The 22,407-nt window shown below is 40.5% G+C and overlaps 1 protein-coding gene across 1 annotated transcript; it reads left to right on the forward strand.

The window, feature by feature from the left end:
- The first annotated feature begins 1,349 nt into the window (after nucleotides 1-1,349).
- LOC134737550 (zinc finger protein 285-like) lies at nucleotides 1,350-19,988 on the forward strand. Its single transcript, XM_054473464.2, is given in 5 exon segments — nucleotides 1,350-1,400; nucleotides 5,683-5,740; nucleotides 9,284-9,410; nucleotides 13,499-14,505; nucleotides 14,507-19,988. Coding segments are annotated over 5 exon segments (1,854 nt in total). The 5' UTR covers nucleotides 1,350-1,392; the 3' UTR covers nucleotides 15,161-19,988.
- Nucleotides 19,989-22,407: the final 2,419 nt, after the last annotated feature.

The following is a 22,407-nucleotide window of genomic DNA, read 5'->3' on the forward strand; positions in this document are numbered from 1 at the left end:
AATTTTCTTACCCCATTAGGGTACCCAAAATTTTCTTTAATAGAAATCTTAAATTTTTAAAATTTTATTATTATTATACTTTAAGTTGTAGGGTACATGTGCACAACGTGCAGGTTTATTACATATGTATACATGTGCCATGTTGGTGTGCTGCACGCATTTAGCATTAAGTATATCTTCTAATGCTATCCCTCCCCCTTCCCCCCACCCCACAATAGACCCCGCTGTGTTATGTTCTCCTTCCTGTGTCCATATGTTCTCATTGTTCAATTCCCACCTATGAGTGAGAACATTTGGTGTTTGGTTTTTTGTCCTTGCTATAGTTTGCTGAGAATGATGGTTTACAGCTTCATCCATCCCCCTAAAAAGGGACATGAACCCATCATTTATTATGGCTGCATAGTATTCCATGGTGCATATGTGCCACATTTTCTTAATCCAGTCTATCTTTGTTGGACATTTGGGTTGGTTCCAAGTCGTTGCCATTGTGAATACTGCCGCAATGAACATACGTGTGCATGTGTCTTTATAGCAGCATGATTCATAATACTTTGGGTATATACCCAGTAATGGAATTGCTGGGTCAAATGGTATTTCTAGTTCTAGATCCCTGAGGAATCGCCACACTGACTTCCACAATGGTTGAACTAGTTTACAGTCCCACCAACAGTGTAAAAGTGTTCCTATTTCTCCACCTCCTCTCCAGCACCTGTTGTTTCCTGACTTTTTAATGATCTTAAATCTTAAATGCAATAACATAAAGTAAAATAAAGCCTAAGTCCCAACAAGGGGAAATTTTCAAAAACAATCTGAAAACTTCCCGCGTTTTCTTGTTATGTTGTAACGAGTACTCCTGTAATTCCCCTATTAAGGATTCAGACAATGGTGGTTAATTCATTCTGCTTCTTCTGAGACTAGGAAACAAATTACAGGGTATGTTATATTGCAAGTGTAGATTATGCAGTCTTCATCAACAGAAGCAAAACATGATGGGGGGCGGGGATGGAAATATTTAAGTGAATTTTAATTGAAAAGTTTCGTGGTTTTAACATTAAAAGACATGCCTATAAAATAAGAACCTATAAAAGTCTTCACTAAAATGGTAAAGTGCTCATTTCCAAGTAGTAAAATATTGAAACTTTTTCTTTTCATCGTTGATAGTGATTTATTTAACATTTCAATAGTTTATCGTTATTATGATTGTCATTATTTTAGACGAATGCACGGAAGTCAAAAGACTTCCAAATGCACGGAAGTCAAAGGCTACCTTCACCCTGGTAGCCTAGCGAATGTCCACTGCTGCGCGCGGGGCTTTCTGGGGATTGTAGTCCATAGGCCTCCTTGCGCATGCGCCATGGTACCAGACGCTAGCTGCGGGCGACATTGTTTGGGATGCTGGGGTGAGTCCCGCGTGGACCGCGCCCCTCTCGGAAGCGTAGCCAGGAATAGGGCTGCAGGATGTGCAGCTGTGACCTGTCCCTGTGGACTGAAGTAGGAGGAGTGGAAGAGGGGACTGGTGACCAATGATAAGGCCTCGTGGGTGGGGTAGGCTGGGGAAGTTCAGCGGCCCCTACCTACCTGGGGTGGGATGGGAAGGGCGTGGGCTCTGTTTGGGGAGCAGCACTGGGTTTGACAAAACGTGCATCTTCACGTTTCGTGACAGCGACTTGCGCTGTGCCACCTTGGGTCCAGGCTTAGGGTCCAGTCTTGGAATGTGCATCTCTGGATGAGGACAGAGGGGCGCTGGCTCAGAGTTTGGGAGTAATGGCTGGGGCTGTGCCTCCCTGAATGGGATGAGGGATTTGCTTAAGCAGCTTTTCTCTGGAGATAGAGGATGGCTTGGGCTATTCTCGCTCAGTTTGGCGCGGTCGATTCTGGCTCAGCACCCCCAGGTTCTTGGATGGGGAGTTGTCTTGGGTCTGAACTCTGGATTTTAGCAGCTCAGACTCCATTGGGGCATTTATGACTTCAGGGCAGAGGTTCCGGCTTCTGGCAATAAGGAAACAACTCAGACTGTAATAACTCAGGAGTTTAATATCACCGCATACATTTTGAAAAGAACGGTCCCAGGCCTGGCGCGGTGCCTCCCTCCTGTAATCCCAGCACTTTGGGTGGATCACGAGGTCAAGAGATCGAAACCATCCTGGCTAACACGGTGAAACCCTGTCTCTACTAAAAAAAAAAAAATTTACAAAAAATTTGCCGGGCGTGGTGGCAGGCGCCTGTAGTCCCAGCTACTCCGGAGGCTGAGGTTGGAGAATCGTGTGAACCCGGGAGGCGGAGCTTGCAGTGAGCTGAGATCGCGCCACTGCACTCCAGCCTGGGCAACAGAGTGAGACTCTGTCTCAAAAAAAAAAAAAAGAAAAGAAAAGAACTTCCCCAAATTATTAACTCCATTCTCACCTCACATGCTGTGAGCCAGGGAGTACAGAATTTGAGTATTATAAAGCACATGAGCAAATGTAAGTGTTAAATTACAGTCAACGAATTTGAAATTTGAATCCTCTCTGTATATTTGATAAAGTTAGAGATTTAGTGTTAATTATTTTAGGTGTAATAGCAGCTTTTATTACATTTCTGATCGTGTTTCTGAACAATTGCAGTTCCAGATTCAGCTGCACTTTTCCTCTAGGTCTTCATTCGCTGAAGAGGTTGATATGGGCGTCTGGTCTCATTCGTGATGTATTCCTCAGATCAGAGTAGTTGTCAGGTTGAGGGATGAGAAAGGCATTTGTGTGAGAGAGCTGTGTGGACTTTGGCAGATAGGGAAAAAAACAAGAGTCCTGAGGTGCCATGTATCCCATGCCTTTGGCTCCCCACCTTTTCCACCCTGCTGTCTGCCCTGAAAGGCCGCCATTGCCTTCTGGCCTTGCTTGTCTTTGGCCAATGGGAAGTCTCAACAGGAAAGTTTGGAGAGAGGAAGAAGTGTGAGTTGGAGGATCTTGTCCCCGAGTTCTCTCTCTGCAGGATTGTCACAGATTAGCTGCCCTTCTAAACAACAGGTCATGGTTTTGGTGGTCCTGGCCACACAGTCCTCTCAGTTCCAGGCTCCAGGGACTGCTCCCTCCCCTTACCTCTTAAGGCCCAGGTAGTATAATGGCACCTCCCTGTCACTTCCCAGGATAGAGCCTTATCCACTCTGATTTCCTTACCCCCAGCCAACACCATTGTAAGCCGTCTGTTTATTAAACTCCCCTCAAATTTGAATGTGCCATCTGGTTCCTGCCACGGCCCATAGTTCACACAGGCAGGGAGTGTCTGAAGCCCGAAATTCAGGAAACCAAACCCTCAACCATATATGTGTGACTGCATGTGTGGAGATGTGTGCTTGAAAATAAACCTGTCCCATTATTGGCTCTTAAGTGAGAACAGGTACTGGAAGTAGAGGGTGAGTTTATGTCTTTGCACGTGTATCTAATATATAATATCCAAGCCAATTCTATTTGTGCGTTTGTTAATATTAAGAAACATTGATTGAGTGCTTGTTAAATGATAAGATCCTTAGCAAGTACAGTGGATAAAAGACTACGGCTTGTTTTTTTTTTTTTTTTTTTTTTTTTTTTAGGATTTGTAGTTTTTTGACAGGGGAAAGGAGGAGTGTTTCCTTGGTAGGTCTTAACTATTGCAAAATGATTTAATTCATGATGTATTAATGACTTGAACATTCCTTATTTTGGCCTTTGTTGGAGCCCAAAATAAGAAGTGATTAATGATGTCTCTTAAAGGTAGTAAAGGAGAGAAAAAGAGTCCAAGGATTTACCATAAAGACATTTCGTATTCTATTAACCTGATTCTATAACCCTGTGAGCTGCAATTCAAAGGGTAGCCAACAGACCAGTGCCAATAAATGATATTAGTCTGTGACCAGATAATTTGAGAACTTGATTGTAGATGTTTAAAATTTTGTCTTATTGATTAACATAATAATAACAATTGGGCTTTAATTTGCATACCTTCTTAATTTCCTTTTCCCAGTAATTTCTTTTTAGTGTATCTTACCAAAATATCAGTCTGTGACAGACTGAAAGTAACAGTAATAATAATAAAAAAACTAGTCCTTTATCACTGATAGTGTGAGAAGCACTATCTTAGAAGGCAGAAACCTGGTTTTTGGCTTTTATTTTTTAATCTTTGGAGTTTCCACAGTGCTTAAAGTGCCAATTTTATACAGTAAGTTTCTCCACAAAGGCGAAAGGCAATTGTGTTTACAGGGTTTATCTGATGGAATCCCAATAAAAAATAAACAGAACACTCAAATGGGGTAATTTGAGAAGAGCTTAATAAAGGGACAATCTATAAAGTTTTAGGCAGGCTGTGGTAATCAACAAAGGATATGGCAATATTTCAGAGCTGGTGATAGCAGGGTAACTTACTGCCTTTAGGACTGAAGGGCTAAGGGAGGAGGCAGTCGCTAAAACCTGAAGAAAGATTCATTGGATGACTGCTGCCTGATGGTGGCCATGACCTTTGGTCAATGGATATGGAACATAGCCATTCCACAGCAACCTGTAGGGAAAAACTTGGGGGAATAAATATTCTGACTTCACTCTTGTCCCTTCCCTGGATCTCTTGCTGGCTTTCCCCATTGGCTAAACCCAACTGGAAGCTAATTGGCAAGGGAATCCACTGATATAAGCAGAACAGGAAGGGGCTTTAGTGTATATGAAGTGGCAAGCTTAGAAGGTCTGTCTATCTACTTTGCTACGTGCAGTCTGAGAGCATGTATAGTTCATTATACGATGAGCATTTCCAGAGCAGAGGATGTGTCTTATATGTCATAGGTGTGTCATCAATATTTGCAAAAGCAAGGGATAGAATGGGTGCTGGAGAGATAGTTTAGGAAGCCAAGAGTCAAGGTGTAGATGTTTAAAAATTTGTATTATTGATTAGCATAATAATAAAAATTGGGATTTAATTTGTATATCTTGGCTAATCGCAAGTTCTTTAGACCACATGCCTGGCCATACAAGATCAAGTCTTGCATGTGAAAGTGGAAATAGCAGAAGGCCACTGTCATCCTAAGATTGCTCTCTTTTTTTTTTCTTTTTTTTTTTGAGACAATGTCTGTGTCTTTTGCCCAGGCTGGAGTGCAGTGGTGCAAGCACAGCTCACTGCAGCTTCTGCCTCCCAGGTTCAAGTGATTGTCCTGCCTCAGCCTCCTGAGTAGCTGGGATTACAGGTGCCCACCACCGAGCCCAGCTAATTTTGTATTTTTAGTAGAGACAGGGTTTCACCATGTTGGCCAGGCTGGTTTCGAACTCCTGGCCTCAAGTGATCCACCCATCTCGGGTTCCCAAATTGCTGGGGATTACAGGCATGAGCCACTGTGCCTAGCCCTGAGATTGCTCCCTTATTCAGCAATTCTGGATCCTTTTTTCCAGCATAATTCAGATGTAGATTATGTCAGTTCATTCACAAGTCTGAGAAAAGGAAAAGAATGTGCAGGTTTTGACCCAAAAGCTTGAGGAGAGAGATAGGAGTTACACAGTGGTCTGAGATTGAGGGACTGTGGACAAATCTAGGGAAGTCTTGAGGAGGTGGGAGTTCAGTCTGTTCAGAATGAGAAGAGATGATATCTAGGGAGAGAAAAAATTGTGAGAAATTTGTTCAGATAAGGAAGGAACCAATGTTCATTTATAACTTGTTGAATCCGTGATCTCATGGATTCTTTCTTCATTGCAGTTCTGCTTTTCCAGAATCCTGCCCTTTCCAAAAGGAAGACGGTATGATTAAGTTCCAGGTAAGTGAAAGGTTTCTTTCTCTTTAAATATACTGTTCATTCTGAGGAACCAGACACTTCTGCTTTCTGAAAGGAGGTCAGCATTTTTTGAGTGACTACTATGTATTAGGTACTTCATCTTGCTAAGAATGACTTTGTGAAGCAGATGGTTTGACTCCCTTTATAGAAGTAAGAAACAAACTCACAGATTTCAAGATGTCTACTTTGGTGCTACTCTAAGTGTGGTTCATGTACCAGTACCAGTCCATGAACTGCTTATCACTGCCCCATGAGGGAAAAAGAATCAAGAGTAAGTTCAGAAACTTTTATAGCAATTTGGTGTTGCCGCAGCAACCGAGTGCATGGGCAGCATATACATGACCATACTCTAAATGTCACTGGTCTCGTTCAATAAGTAACAAGATTTGAATGGGTATGTATTAGTCAGAGTTCAACCAGCAAGGCAGAACCACTAAGAGATATATATTAAGCGATTTATCATAAGTAATTGACTTATATGATTACGGGGGCTAACTAGGCAAGTCCAAAATCCACATGGCAGTCCCTCAGGAAGGATGGCCAAAACTCTTAGACACAGACTGAAGCCGCTATCTATGGGTGGAATTTCTCCACCTCCCAGGGAAGCCTCAGCTCTGCTCATAAGACCTTTCAGTTTTTTGAATCAGACATACTCAGATTATTTAGAATAATCTCCCTTAAAGTAAACTGATGATGGACTTTAATCACATCTACAAATTATCTTCATAGCAATACCTAGATTAGTGTTTGATTCAATAACTGAGGACTGTAGCTTAGCCAAGTTGTCACATTAAAAACACCATCACAGTGTGGAGGAAGGATTTTCTTTTAATCATGAAAAAAATTAATTATGAAAGTACACAAAAAAACAAATGGTATTATGAATCTCCACTTGCAGTACCCATCATGCAGTTTCAATGGTTAACTTTTTGCCAAAGAGATTTGCTTAATCTCTTTTTCATTTTTTTCTTTCCCAGAGTATTTTTAAGAGGCATGTTATTTTACACTGTATTGGTTTTTCTCTGAGCACATCACTTTTGTATAGTACTTTATTATATATGCAACTAAAATGAATGAGCTCACACTTTTATCCTTCTGCCTGGAAACCATCTTGCCCAAGTCCAAGATTCATTAGGTAAATTTTCTATCTTCTAAATTACAGCAACAGTTTACCAAATGTTCACCACTACATCCAGGTCACCATTTTTCCAGCCTCCTATAACAGTGTCGTCAATGGTTATGGCCTGGAACTAAAGCCGATGCCATGAATATTTGGTAGCACTCTGCTGGTTTTGGTTAGCTTGGGTGTGCCCTCATAGTGAAGACGGAGGGACAAGAGAGCAAGTGAACGCGTGAGATCTGTCAAGGCCCAGGTTAGAACTGGCACATTCTCACTTCTGCTTCATTTTGGTAGCCAGAGTAAGTTACATTGCCAAGTCAAATCTAAAGGGGTAAGAAAACACACTCTGGTCCTTTAGTGGGATTAGTGAGCATGGAAGAGGATATTTCTAAACAGCAATCTAATTTACCACATTCTCTATGTATTTCAGTATGTATTTCCTAAAATATTGACTAATGAGATAATCAATAATTATTTGGGATTATGTAATACCCAGACAATAACCAAATTTCCCTGATTATCTCAAAAATTTTTATAACAGTTGGTTTGTTCAAATGGTATCTTACCAAGGTCTATACTATCATATAGTTGGCTGTTGTATCTCATAATCTCTTTTAATCTAGAGAAATCTGCCCCTCTACTTTATTCTTTCCTGCTATTGCCTTGTTGTAGAAACCAAGTTTGGTGTCCTGTGTTCTTTCCTACATTTGGAATACATTTGTTTGCTTCCTTTTCTTATCTTTCAATGTGTTATCTATCCACAGTATTTCTTGTAAGTGGAAGCACCAGATGCTTGAAGAGATTCAGGTTCAAGGTTTTACAAGAATACTTCATGGATGGTTATACAAGAATACTTCAGACAGGAAAAGATTTATAGATTTTTGCAAGTGTTTATTCGTTGATAAATTTGGTTTCTTAATATTTTGGGGCTCTCCTTGTATCTGCATCCTATGACAATAGCTGCCTAGGCTTCCTACAAGGCATCCATCCAGCTACAAGGGTGGTGGAGAAATCAGTGTTTTGTTTTCCCAGGCTCTATAGTTGAGGCAGAGAAGGGAGAATGGGGCATAGGCTGGGTGAACCTCTATCCCTAACCCCTTCTCCCTACATTTGAACACCCCAAGTAGACTTCAGGGTATCTGTATTTCCTGAATGATTAACTCCAATTCAATTTTGTTGCCTCCCACAGAAGAAGGTATACAGTACTGTTACTGAGAGAGTGATGCTATTAGGACAACCGTGCTGACTCCTCTAGATTTTGTTTTTAATCATTGTCAGATTTTAGTAATTGGACAATTGTTAGGAACATATTCTTTGTGAAGTCCTTTGTAACTGCTTACAACTTTCGTTTGAAAGCTCTGCGTTATTTAGAGATGCAGAGTCTGTTGAGAGTACATATCTGTAAATACTTAACTCTGAGCAGTGTGATATATGCAGCGATAGAAATATTTTATGTAAAAATTGGTTTCTTGATTAGGAGATGGTTATTAATATCAGATTATTCCCCACATCCTTTTATTTTGAGAAATTTCAATTTATCAGGAAAATGAAAGAATAGCATAATGTGTAATATTCACCTAGATTCACCAATTGTTGACAATCACCCACAAACATATGCATAATATACGTATATACACACATATCTATATTGTATTTTGGTGACCCAGTTGGGGATAAATTGCAGGCATTATTATAATTCATCCCTAAATATTTCAGCTTGTATCTCCTAAGAGTAAGAGCATTTTCCTACATTTCCACATTACTGCTAACATACTCAAGAAATTTCACATTGATACCACTATTTTTTAATACCGAGTTGATATCCAAGTGTTCTTAATTATCCTAATAATCTCCCTTTTCTCTATTGTGTTTTTCAATCTAGGAGCAAGGCTTTTAGTTACCCTGTCTTCTTAGTTCCTTTTAACATGATAAGAATAGATTAATCTGCCATGAAAAAGTGAAAATACCGAATCTTGGTGTGTGATGAGAAATGAAATCATGGAACAGAACTAGACTTGTGTATCAGCACAACACCTTAGTATAGATTTATCTGTGCCTATTTCCTGGGCCGTATTTTATAATTTGATTAATGTTGTCCTTTGAGAATCCCTGATCCAATAGAATTAATGTCCTTATGAGAGAGCCTCAACAGAGCTTGCTCTCATTCTCCCTCTGCCATGTAAGGACACAGTGAGAGGACAGCTGTCTACAAGCCAAGAGAAGAAACCTGAATGAAATCTATCTTGGTGGTACTTGATCTTAGACTTTCCAACCTCCAGAACAGTAAGAAGTTAGTTTATTTTGTTTAACCTAATCAGACTGTGGTATTTTATCAAGGCAGCCCAAACAGACTAAGACCAGTCATTTGTGTGGATGATTGACGTGGCATGTGGTTGATGTTTTAGGAAAGGGTGACATTCAAGGAAATGGCTATTGTCTTCACTAAGGAAGAGCTGGCTCTATTGGATAAAACCCAGGTAAACCTGTACCAAGACGTGATGATGGAAAACTTCAGGAACCTCATCTCAGTGGGTGAGTAACTGAGCATGAGACCACTGGACCTGTGTCCTGAAATCGTCATTTCGTACCAGATAGAAAACTCCAGTTAGATCACAAAGAGAAACTTTGACCACTGGAAAGAAAACTCCTAAGAGATGCATGTGCAGGTTAGAACCCTGCAGTTAATGAGTTTTTACAGATCAATGTGAGGATCTGGCCCCTTGCGATGGTTTTCTGAGGGAGCTCTCCCCAAATCTCATTCCCCTGGCCTGTGGGCATTCAATGCAGTTAGTAAGCACTCCCTCCCCTAATCACACATTTAGGCTCTCATTCTTTCCTCATATTTCTCAGAATGAGACATAAAATTCACACATCACCAAGAGCCTTGATCTATGGTTTGCTTCTGCAGAAAAATCAATGTTTATCCAATGTTTTGGATAAGCCAGTGTTAAAGGAACCAAGGGAGAACTTTGGTTTGGTTGGCAGTTACAATAGCCAACACTTACTTGTATGTAGTAAGTGTAATCTAAGTGTTGGTTTATTTGATTACTTTTTGATAAATATCTAACCTCGTTTTCATTTCTCAGAGGTTCATATACAGTTATGTGTTACCTAAGTATAGTTTATGAGATAGATATATGGTTTGGCTATATCCCTACCCAACTCTCATCTTGAATTGTAGCTCCCATAATTACCACATGTTGTAGGAGGGTCCTGGTAGGAGGTAACTGAATCATGGGGCAGGAGTCTTTCTTGTACTGTTCTTATGAGAGTGAATAAGTCTCATGAGATTTGATGGTTTTATAAATTGGTGTTCTCCTGCACAGGCTTTCTCTTTGCCTGCTGCCATGTAGGATGTCTCTTTGCTCTTCCTTCACCTTCTGCCATGATTGTGAGGCCTCCACAGCCACATGGAACTATGAGTCAATTAAACCTCTTTCCTTTATAAATTACCCAGTCTTGGGTATGTCTTTATTAGCAACATGAGAATGGACTAATACAGATAGTTACTGCTATTAAACCTCTTTTATGGACGTATTAGTCTATTTTCACACTGCTGATAAAGACATACCCAAGACTGGGCAATTTACAAAAGATAGACATGTTTTGGGACTTACAGTTCCACATCCCTGGGGAGGCCTCATAGTCATGGTGGAAGGTGAAAGGCACGTCTCACATGGTGGTAGACAAAAGAAGAGAGCTTATGCAGGGTAACCGCCCCCCTCTTTTTTTTTTTGAAAGAGTCTGGCTCTGTAGCCAGGCTGCAGTACAGTGGTGTTATCTTGGATCACTGCAACCTCCAACTACCAAGTTCAGGCAATTCTCCTGCCTTAGCCAACCCAGTATCTTGGAATACAGGCATGCGCCACCATGCCCAGCTGATTTTTGTATTTTTTAGTAGAGACGGGGTTTCACCATGTTGGCAAGGATTGTCTCAATCTCTTGACCTCCTGATCAACCCACTTTGGCCTCCCAAAGTGCTGGGGTTACAGGTGTGAGCCACTGCGCCCATTCAGAATCTCCCTTTTAAAAACCATCAGATCTTATGGGACTCATTCACTATCATGAGAATAACACAGGAAAGACCCGCCCCCATAATTCAATCGCCTCCTACCGGGTTCCTCCCATGACACATGGGAATTGTGGGAGTTACAATTCAAGATGAGATTTGAGTGGGGACACTGCCGAACCATATTATCCCACCCCAGCCCCTCCCAAATCTTATGCCCTTACATTTCAAAACCAATCATGCCTCCCAACAGTCCCACAAAGTCTTAACTCATTTCAGCATTAACTCAAAAGTCCACAGTCCAGTGTCTCATCTGAGACAAGCCAAGTCTTTTCCATCTATGAGCCTGTAAAATAAAAAAACAATGTATTTACTTCCTAGACACAGTGCAGGTACAGGCATTGTGTAAATGCAGCTGTTCCAAATGGGAGAAATTGGCCAAAACAAAGGGGCTACAGGCCCCATGCAAGTCTGAAATCCAATAGGGCAGTCAAATCTTAAAGCTCAATAGTGATCTCCTTTGACTCCATGTCTTGCATCCTGGTCACGCTGATGTAAGAGATAGATTTCCATGGTCTTGGGCAGCTCCATCCCTGTGGCTCTGCAGAGTATAGTCTCCCTTCCGGCTGCTTTTGTGGGCTGGTGTTGAGTGTTTGTGGTTTTTCCAGGCACACGGTGCAAGCTGTCGGATCTAGCATTCTGTTGTCTGAAGGACAGTGGTCCTCTTCTCACAGCTCCACTAGGTGGTGCCCTGGTAGGGACTCTGTGTGGGGGCTGTGACATGTGGGAATTATGGGACATGACACCTGGGAATTATGGGAGTTACAATTCAAGAAGAGATTTGGGTGGGGACACAGCCAAACCATATCAACGGATGAAACAACTGAGTCACAGAATTAATAACTTGCCCATGATCACACAGCTTATAAGAAGAACTAGGATTTGAGCCCTCCTAATCTTGCCCTAGGTCCTGTGTTTTTAATAAATAACCTCGTGAAACCAAAGTGTAATCTGTAAACACAGAACCTTCTACATAAATCTGCATATCCCTGCAGTTGTTTCTCAGACTGCAGGATAAAACCCTCTTGGTGAGACCTGAAATCAAATTACTGTGTCATAACTAGCAATTTTTAAAAAGCAAAATAGATTAATAGAACAGAAAACAAAAGAATTTATCAAAATGCATTGCACATCGTGTGTAAGTATCAGCTGATAAAACTTCTGTTTTAGTGAGCAGTCTGTGTTGATGTTCGTGCCTATTCCTACTGAATCACAATGCTGATTTTATTGTGGGTTACCATCAGAACAATTGGGAAACCACTGCTTAAAGCCCATGTGGGGCTGCTCATGGTCTCCCTTTCCCTGATACTATCTTATAAACTAAAGTCACTTTCAATAAAACAACCCAGAAAGGACCTTAAACCAGAAGCAGTATCCAGTGGGACTTGACCATGATATTCATGCCATTTTGAAACCCATCGTAGGGTCCCAAAAATATGATCATCCTCTTCTGCCTCAGCCCCCGGTTTGTTATATACCACAATCTTGCTTCCCTGGGTGCCAGGCCGTTGACAATCCACAGTATCTGTTCCCCATTCTCATAGTCATGGCTGTTTGAGATTCTGCAATAACTTAAAAGGTCAGAACTTAAGGAGATGGAATATAGGATCTGAGTGGTCTCTCTCTTTTCATGAAGACAAAGAACCTCGGGGAACATAAAAAGGCTGTCTCTTAGAGCTTGTCTCAGAGGTTTACATATGCATCCCCGCACAATGCCAGGACCATGTTTCACAGTGTTTATCCCTATTTCAATCCCCATTGCCTTTTTATCCCCATCCCTTTAAGGCTCACCATGTAGAGTTGTGCAGTTTGTACACAAACATACATGATAGTCCTCCATATGACAGTGATGTGAAGGAAGGGAAGACATCAGGAGATAGGACTTGCTTGTTTCTGAAACCTCTTGTGACACTTTGTGTCCCTTCCTCTGCCCAACATATGAAAAACACTCCATCAATATGTATTATTTCTATACACACATATACTACATAAAATGGGAGCCTTTCCCATACCTTTTGTAGCAAGATTATTAAAGTCTTTTTATTGACTACTCTTATAGCTGAGAGGTGAATTTCTTCCTTCATAAATTTTTCCTAAGATTTCCTTTTATTCTTTTTTGCTGTGTGGGGGTTGAAAGGTCTTGCTCTGTCACCCAGGCTGGAATACAGTGGCACAATCTTGGATCACTGCAGCCTCTGTGTCCCAGGATTAAGCAATCCTCCAACCTCAGATTTCCAAGTAGCTGGGATCATAGGCAAAACCGAGCCAATTTTTAATTTTTTTGTAGAGATGGGCTCTCACCATACTGCCCAGCCTGGTCTTGATCTCCTGAGCTTGAGTGATCCTCCCACCTCAGCCTCTGAAAGTGTTGCTATGACAAGCATAAGCCACTGCACCTGGCCAAGATTTCTCCTAATTTCCCTACAATACTTGATTTCTAATTAGCAGCTCAGGTTAGAATTACTGTGGCTCTAACTCTTTCACATGTCAATAGAAGCCAGGGACAACTTCCCACCCCATCACATTTCATTTTCTCAAAATCTCTGGACAGGTGATTCACAAATTCTCTTTCTTCTCATGAGAGACGGGATTAAAAACAACATTTTGAATCTTCAGGAAAAGGGGTTAAATTACCTTTCTCAAGAAGTGCTTCATTGCTGGCAGATTTGGAAACAAAAGATCCAGGATTTAAGTGTGAGTCAGGATTATATCATGAACCTTAAAGAACAGTGTTCCCCACATTTAGAAGATGTTTCCCTCTGTGAAGAGTGGGCAGGCATGTCTCTTCAGATTTCTGAAAACAGAAACTATGTAGTAAATGCCATTATCAAAAATCAAGACATCACAACACGGCAAAGCCTGACACACGTTCTTACCCCAGAATCTTGGAGGAAAGCCAACATAATGACCGAGCCCCAGAAATCTCAGGGAAGATATAAGGGAATTTACGTGGAAGAGAAATTGTACAGACGTGCTCGGCATGATGACAGCCTCAATTGGACCTCACGTGATCATCATGAGTCCCAAGAACGTAAAGGGGAGGACCCTGGTAGACACCACAACTGTGGGAAAAACTTGAGTATGAAATCAACAGTTGAACAACATCATGCGGCCCATGTTTTACCACAGCCTTTCACATGTAATAACTGTGGGGTGGCCTTTGCAGATGATACAGATCCTCGTGTCCATCACAGCACTCACCTAGGAGAAAAATCTTATAAATGTGACCAGCATGGAAAGAAATTAAGTCAGAGCCAATATCTTATCGTTCATTGTAAAACCCACTCAGGAGAGACTCCCTATGAATTCTACGAATGGCCCATAGGCTGCTAACAGAACTCAGACCTTCCCAGATGTCAGAAATTCCCCTCAGGAGACAATCCCTACAAATGTAAAGAATGTGGCAAGGGCTTCAGGTGCAACTCCTCCCTTCACAGCCATCATCGAGTCCACACAGGTGAGATGCCCTACAAATGCGACGTATGTGGGAAAGCGTTGGGATTTAGGTCACTTCTTTGTATTCATCAGCGAGTACACACAGGGAAAAAGCCCTACAAATTGTGAAGAGTGTGGGAAGGGCTTTGAACAGAGCTCCAAACTTCTTATCCACAAGAGAGTCCACACTGGAGAGAAGCCTTACAAATCCAGTGAGTGTGTCAAGTGCTTTAGTTCAAGCTCCGTTCTTCAAGTCCATTGGAGGTTTCACACAGGGGAGAAACCTTATAGGTGTGGTGAGTATGGAAAGGGCTTCAGCCAAAGTACACAGCTTCACATTCACCAGAGAGTCCACACAGGGGAGAAACCATACAAATGCAATGTGTGTGGAAAGGATTTTGCTTATAGCTCTGTTCTTCATACTGATCAGAGAGTTCACACTGGAGAAAAACCATATAAATGTGAAGTGTGTGGAAAGTGCTTTAGTTACAGTTCATATTTTCACTTCCATCAAAGTGACCACACCAGAGAGAAACCATATAAATGTGATGAGTGCGGTAAAGGCTTCAGCTGGAATTCAGATCTTCATGTTCATCTCAGAGTCCACACAGAACAGAGGCCCTATATGTGTAAGGCATCTGGTAAGGGCTTCAGTCATAATTCGCACCTCCTTGCCCAACAGAGAGTGCATATAGATGAGACACAGTACACACATTGTGAGCATGGCAAAGACCTTCTGACTCATCAAAGACTACATGAGCAGAGAGAAACATTATAAACGTAGTAAGCCAGGGTTAAATTAGGAAAACAGAAGTCACACTGTATTCCAGATAATAGAAGCTTACTCAGCCTGTGGGAGGGCTGGGGGAGCAAAAGACAGGGACACTGCCATCGATAATGTCAGCCCACAGCACTGGAGTGTGCCAGGCAAGGCTTGTGGATTTCAAGAACTTCTGTATGCTACAATGGCAAAGTAGGTTACTCCTGACAAATGGGTGGTTTGTGGTAGTGTTTGTAGGTAGAGGTCAAATTTCCGTTAAAGGGTGTATCCAGAAAGAAAATTCTAATTGGGATGATTATGATAAGGTCTTCAGTTTAGCCAAAGTCCTTAGTTTTTTTTAGTCCCCAACAGAACAATACTCTCTGTATGAAGAACCTTCCAAAGTGTGCTCAGAAATGAAACCGGTGCTCTTACTATGAAAGAATATTAGTACTCAGGTTTTCCATGAGATTCTCTGCACAGGCGAGAAGATCTACAAAAGTGGCATTTGAAGGGTGTGCCAAAGGCAGTGCTGCGTTTATCACACTGGTTCCATTTCCTTGCAAATAATAAGACTCTATTTCTCAGTAACTCTTGCAGTTAAGAGTGTGCCCATGTTTGAGTTCTAGCCAATGGAATGTGAGCAAAAGTGATAAAAACCACTTTCAGGTCTAGCCATTATAAACAAACTCAGGCTTCTCTATCCCTGCCAAGGTGACCTTGGAGGCTGCTTATTCCAGACTGGGTCGATAGAAGGTCGCTATCTGATCTGTGTTGGATTTCTTTTTAGAGTAAGAAATAAAAATTCATTGTGTCTCACCACTGAGATTTTTGGTGGTTTATTTGTTACTGCAACATTTCCTAGGCCATCCTGACTAGCATGGAGGGATTTCATAGCAATATGCTTCATTGTCATACAGAATGTCAAACATATTGTTATAGCAATATGTTTCATTGCCCACATACAGAAGCAACATTGTAATTCAGAGTTCAAAGCTTTTAAGTCTTTATGGCTTGATGTGGCAGTGCAACCATCTAAAATGGTATGGATGGGACTTCTCCAGTGATAACCTTCATTCTTTAGTGTGTACACCAAAGAGAAATGTTCAAGATGATATAACTGTGGTAAAACTTTACTGAAAAGTACAACCCGCAGATGTAAGAAATGTCATACAAAAAAGAAACTCTGTAGTGTGGGAGCTGAATAAATTTGTCAGCTCACACCTTAAATGCGATTAAAAATTAACTAGAATAGGTGTTCTGTGGTTAGTCTTGATAAAATTAATTGAATAAAACTAACATTTACTAAAGTGAGCAATAACATGTAAAAAACCAACAGTGTTCATTGCAGACTGATGCAGTCTTCTTCTCAGCAGACTTGTATAATAATGGGTTTTTAAAGGATGCTCTTTCTGTCAACTTCCTCCCAAAATTGTCATTTAATGGGAGATAATAGATGAATTCGAGAGGGGATCTCTTTGCTTTTTTTTTTTTTTTTGGAAACAGGGTGTTGCTCTGTCACCCAGGTGGCTGGAATGCAGTGGCCTGATCATGGCTCGCTGCTATAGCCTTGAAATCCTGGGCTCCAGTGATCCTCGTGCCTCAGCCTCCTGAGTAGCTGGGACTACAGGCATATACCACCATCTTCAGCTACTGTTTTCTTTAAAAAATTTACTTGTATAGATGGGGTCTTGCTTTGTTTCCCAGGTTAGTCTCATTCTGGTTTCAAGTGATCCTCCTACCTCAGCTTCACAAAGTGCAGGGATTACAAGTGTGGGCCACTGCACTCAGTCCACAATGTCTTTTATTTTTTTTCAAAAACAATCTCCTTTTTTGTTTTAATTGACTTATAGGTTTCTTCATTTGGATCATGGTTTATTCCTAGTTTTTCCTTCATTACATTTTCCTGCCAGTTATAGTTTGTAAATAGAATAGCCATTCAAGTGCAAATAAAACCATCCCTGAAGCGTCATTTTCTTACTTATAAGGTGGATAAGAGTGAAGTATTTTAAAAATTCTGTGTCAGTAGAAATGAGGAAATGAGTGTTCTTACATAAGTTGGTGGGGAAAAAAAAAACAGGTACAAAGTTGCTGGAGAGGATCTTGTCTATATGTATCAGATGTACAATTTGCATTGTCTTTGAGCCAATGATCCTGCTTCTCAGAATGTATTTTTAGGATGAAATTACATGAGTGGAAAAATATGGTTTCAGAAAGAAATATATTCTAAGAATTTTGCAATGAGAAGACTGTAAACAACCTGAAGCTTCATGTGTAAGAGATTAAGTAAATTAAGGCATCCCATATAATGGAATAACATGGCTCCATCAACAATGATCTAGATCTATAAAAATGTCCACATATTATTGTCCATGTCCACCACATACTCCAGTCTTCCTACTTGCAAACAGTAGGTTAGAGAAAAAATCTGGGATACACATTTTCCCAGGAAGCTTTTGGGGTTTACAAGGGGTGCAACATTCCCTCATGACAGAATCAGCCCTCAGTCTTGGTGGAGGTGTCCCAGGCAATCCTCCAGTTTGGTCAGGAGCAGCCCTTGCATATCACATTAAGGTTTTTAAATAAATGATGCTAACAGGATTGTCTCCCTACTTCATAACATTGTTTGCTTTTCCTCTTGTAACAAAGTAGCATGGAAAAAGCAGAAATTAGTCTAGCTCCCAATCAGTGGTAGCCAAACTCATTTACAAATGTAGATGCAGAGATCCTAAATAAATATGAGTATGTCAAATCCAATGATTTGATAAAAGCATAACAGACTCTGCTTATGTATAATTTATCCTAAATATGCTTATCAGCTTCTGCCTCATAACCCACACAAGAACTGAGTAGCTCTAAATACAAATTTATTTAGCTCATGATGTGTGAGCTGGCAAGTTCAGTTGGCCTTAGCTGGGCAGTTCTGGTGTGGAACATGCTAGATTATCTTAACTGGGCTTTGTACATGCATCTACATTCAGCTGATGGCTCATCTGGGCCTGGCTGTTTTATGATGGTCATAGATGAGACAATGAAGTTCTCTCTGTCATCATGGTCTCTCATCCTCCAGAAGACCAATCTAGGGTTGGTCCCATAGTGCCAGGGTTTCAAGAGCAAAACTGTGATCTCTTAAGGCCTCATCAGAGAACAGGCTCAATGATACTTCCACCACATTCTAAGATTAAAGCAAGTCACAACACTGGCCCAGATTCATGCAGTGGGATTAAGACAAGATAAAAAATGTTGAGACGTAATCTTTGGAAGGAAAAAGAAGGTACTATTTTTATGTTAGAGAATAATGTTATTTACTTATAAAATTCAAATCTGCCTGTAAAATTTGACCAATTGAAGTCTGTTTTAAAATGATCAGGTCAAAAAATTGGTTTCACACAAAATTGGCACATGAAAATTCATAGCATTACTATGTAAGAGTCTTTTATAAAATGTAGCCAAAATGTTTCATTCACAATAACAATTGTGTGCAAAGAACAGAATTGTACAAAGGTAATTCTGGGAGTTCCCTTTGGGATGCCTAGATGAGGAGCTCTCTGGAGCCTCAGACTCTCACATTCCTCAATGGGAAGGGCTTTACATGAGCTCAACTTCCCAGCGGCTTTCTCTTTCTGATGGGAGGTGTTAGAACCTGGCTTTCTCATGCAAGTTCTGTGAAGCTCTGACAACTAAAGCCAGATTGTCTGCTTTAGTCAATCTGTCCGATCAATTAGTCATTTGATCTGACAACTAAAGCCAGATTGTCTGCTTTAGTTAAGTATTCCAGATTACCTGCATAGTCAATTTGTTTCCTCACCAACATGGATGCCTTCACAATTGCTCTTTAAGAAGGATAAAAAGATAGGGGTGAGGTGTGGTCTATCTCCTGCTTCACTCAGGCCCTGGTGCTTCTTCAAGTTGTGTGAGAAATTATGGTCCTGTGCGTTCTCTTCCAGACCCGTGGCTTATATGTTTTCCCTATAAAACTTAGTCCTAATCCCAGCACTTTGGGAGGCCAAGGTGGGTGAATCATGAGATCAGGAGTTTGAGACCAGCCTGGCCAACATAGTGAAACCCCGTGTCTACTAAAAATAAAAAAATTAGCTGGGCATTGTGGCAGGCACCTGTAATCCCAGCTACTCAGGAGGCTGAGGCTTGAGCCCATGAGGTAGAGGTTGCAATGAACCGAGATCGCAACACTGCACTCCAGCCCAGGTGGCAGTGGGAGACTCTGTCTCCAAAAAAAAAAAAAAAAAGAAGTCCCTTATGTGTGATGATAAAATTTGATGAAGAGCAACATTGGTGGACTTACACTACCAGAGATCAACATTTATTATAAATGTTCTATAATTAATACAGTGTAGTATTAGCTCAGGAGAGAAAAAATAGATCAATGGTAAAGAATAAGGAGTACAAAAACAGATCCACATGTATAGAGTGAGTCAGTTTATCAGCCTTGAAATATGTTGGAGAAATAATAGTCATTTTAATAACTGATGCTGAGTTCACTGGCTACTTAACACTAGTTCTTCATACAATTGCAGGCAATAAATACAAATAGCATGCAGCTGGCAGACTGGGAGCAGTGGCTATGCCTCCACTAGAATGCCCATAGAAGCACATAGTAACAGCTACCAAAGGTGTCTGATCTGTCTTGTCTTTTTTTTAACTCATTTTGTTTAGGTATAATTTACATAAAGTGCAGACTTTAACTACATTTGTTTTAATAAATGTACATATCCTTGTAAAAAATGCCCATTCAACATGTTAAACATTTTCTTTGCCCCCAAATATCCCTTTTGCCCCTTTCCCTTCATTTCTTTCCAAAAAAGGATATAATCACTGTTTTGCTTTCTATCACCATATGTTGGTTTTGCCTATTCTTGAACTTTATATAAATGAAATCATACTGTAATATACTGTTGTATTTGGCTTTTTTTCATTCAACATGGTTTTCTAAATTAGTAATTTATAATAAAGATTATTGCATATTTTATCATTGTTTATAAATTGTGTTCTAAAAGCATTCTATGTTAGTAAAATTTATAGTAAACTTCTATAATGTACATACTTTTCTTTCTGGAGAGCCATTTATTAAACATTTATTAGTATACCACTCACAGAGGAGATGTAAACCCAGAATTGGGCTTTTCCCTCTGAAGTCAACTGGCTTTGAATTAGAATGTAACATTAGTTATTATTCCTCACTCCCCACTCATTCTCTGTATCTACTTCCCCTATTTTTTTGTTTTATTTTTCTGCAGACACTATGGTTACTTAAGTATCTACTTCTCTTTTTCTGCATGTGTTTCAGTGGAGACACTGGTCACCTTTGTTCCCCACTGTCTTTTCAAAGGTGCATGTTAGGGAACAAAAATATAGTGTCTCCCTGTAGAGCAGTAGATTTGTTTATGGCCCACTCTAGTGAAGGCAGTGTCTCCTTCTAGGGTGAAGGACAGTGGTTTTTTTCCCACGGGCTATCATAAAAGATTCAGGTTTCCTAAGCTTAAGGTTCTATTCCACAGCCCGCTAGGCCTGTGGCACCTGGCCTTCCATGTCACTCTATGGGATTAGAATGCCAAAAACCATTACAAAGAATGACACTCTGGCTACTGCTGTGGTTGTGACTAATAAAGTCCTTTGTCTCAGAGCCAGGAGTCTCTTGTCTTGTGCCAGCATCTGTGAGACTGTCAGGCTAACCTGTGAGCTCATAAATTGGTTACTTTCAGATCCTTGGTTTTTGATGCAAATATTTATTTGCATCTTAGATGCAAACTAGAGCTACCTGGAATGCTTTCAGCTTTTTACAATTTTTTACTGGTGAAATATACATAACATGAAATTTACCATCTCAACCATTTTTAAGTGTATAGCTTAGTAGTGTTAAGTACATTTACATTGTTGCAAAACCAATATCTCCAAAACTCATTTTACCTTGCAAAACTAAAACTCTATCCGGTTCAAGAGCAACCCTCAATTTTCCCCTGCTCCCAGCCACTGGCAACCACTATACTTTGTGTCTCTATGCATTTGACTTCTCTCGGTCACATAAATGGAATCATACAGTATTTGACATTTTTTTTTTTTTTTTCTTGAGACGGAGTCTCCCTATGTCGCCCCGGCTGGAGTGCTGTGGTTCCATTTTGGCTCACTGCAGGCTCCGCCTCCAGGGTTCACGCAAGCCATCTTCCTGTCTCAGCCTCCTGAGTATCTGGGACTACAGGCACATTCTGCCAAGCCCAGCTAATTTTTTGTATTTTTAATAGAGATGGGGTTTCCCCATGTTAGCCAGGATGGTCTTGATCTCCTGACCTTGTGATCCACCCACCTCGGCCCCCCAAAGTGCTGGGATTACAGGCGTGAGCCACCACGTCCTGTCCAGTATTTTCCTTTTTGTGACTGGCTTATTTAACTTACCATAATGTCCTTAAGGTTTATTTGTGTTGTAAAATATGTCAGAATTTTCTTCCTTTGTACACTTGGATTTCTTCCACTTTTTGGCTACTGTGAATAATGCTGTTATGAACGTAGGAGTACAAATATCTCTTCAAGACCTTGCTTTCAATTCTTTTGGACACATACCCAGAAGTGGAATTGCTGGATCATATGGTAATTGTATTTTCAATTTTTTCAGGATCTGCCATTTTGTTTTCTATAGAAGCTGCCACCATTTAACATAAGGTATTTAAGTTCGTTTATATTATTATGCTGTCAGTCTTCTTTTTATGATCAGAGTAATCAGGAAATCACCACAGTTTGCCCATTCTCACCTTGGTGAACATTTGTTTCCAGGTTTTGGAAATTTTGTATAAAGCTACTAAGAATATTCTTGTATTCGCGTTTTTGCAGACATATGCTTTGATTTCTCTTGGGTAAATACCTAGGAGTTGAATTGCTGCCATAAGCTAAGTGTATGATATCTTTATGAAGAATTGCCTGTCCTTTTGTATTAACATAAAGAATGAGGTAGTTTATTGTTCACTTAAAATCTTTATGTGGTTGGGCTGTGTGGGGTGGCACATACCTGTAACATACCTGTAGTCCCAGCTACTTGGGAGGCGGAAGAATCACTTGAGGGCAGGAGTTTGAGGCTATTGGGTGCTACAGTCGTGCCTGTGAATAGCCACTGCACTCTAGCCTGGGCATCTTAGCTAAAAAAAATTTATGTGGTTAAAATTTCAATGTGTTTATGAAATTTTTGTATAATGATTTTTTAAAAGAAAACTTTCCCACCCTCCCAGGCACTAATTATTTTCAAAACATGAAGAATATGT

This window comes from Pongo pygmaeus, chromosome 17, assembly GCF_028885625.2.
Source record: "Pongo pygmaeus isolate AG05252 chromosome 17, NHGRI_mPonPyg2-v2.0_pri, whole genome shotgun sequence".
Taxonomy (NCBI): domain Eukaryota; kingdom Metazoa; phylum Chordata; class Mammalia; order Primates; family Hominidae; genus Pongo; species Pongo pygmaeus.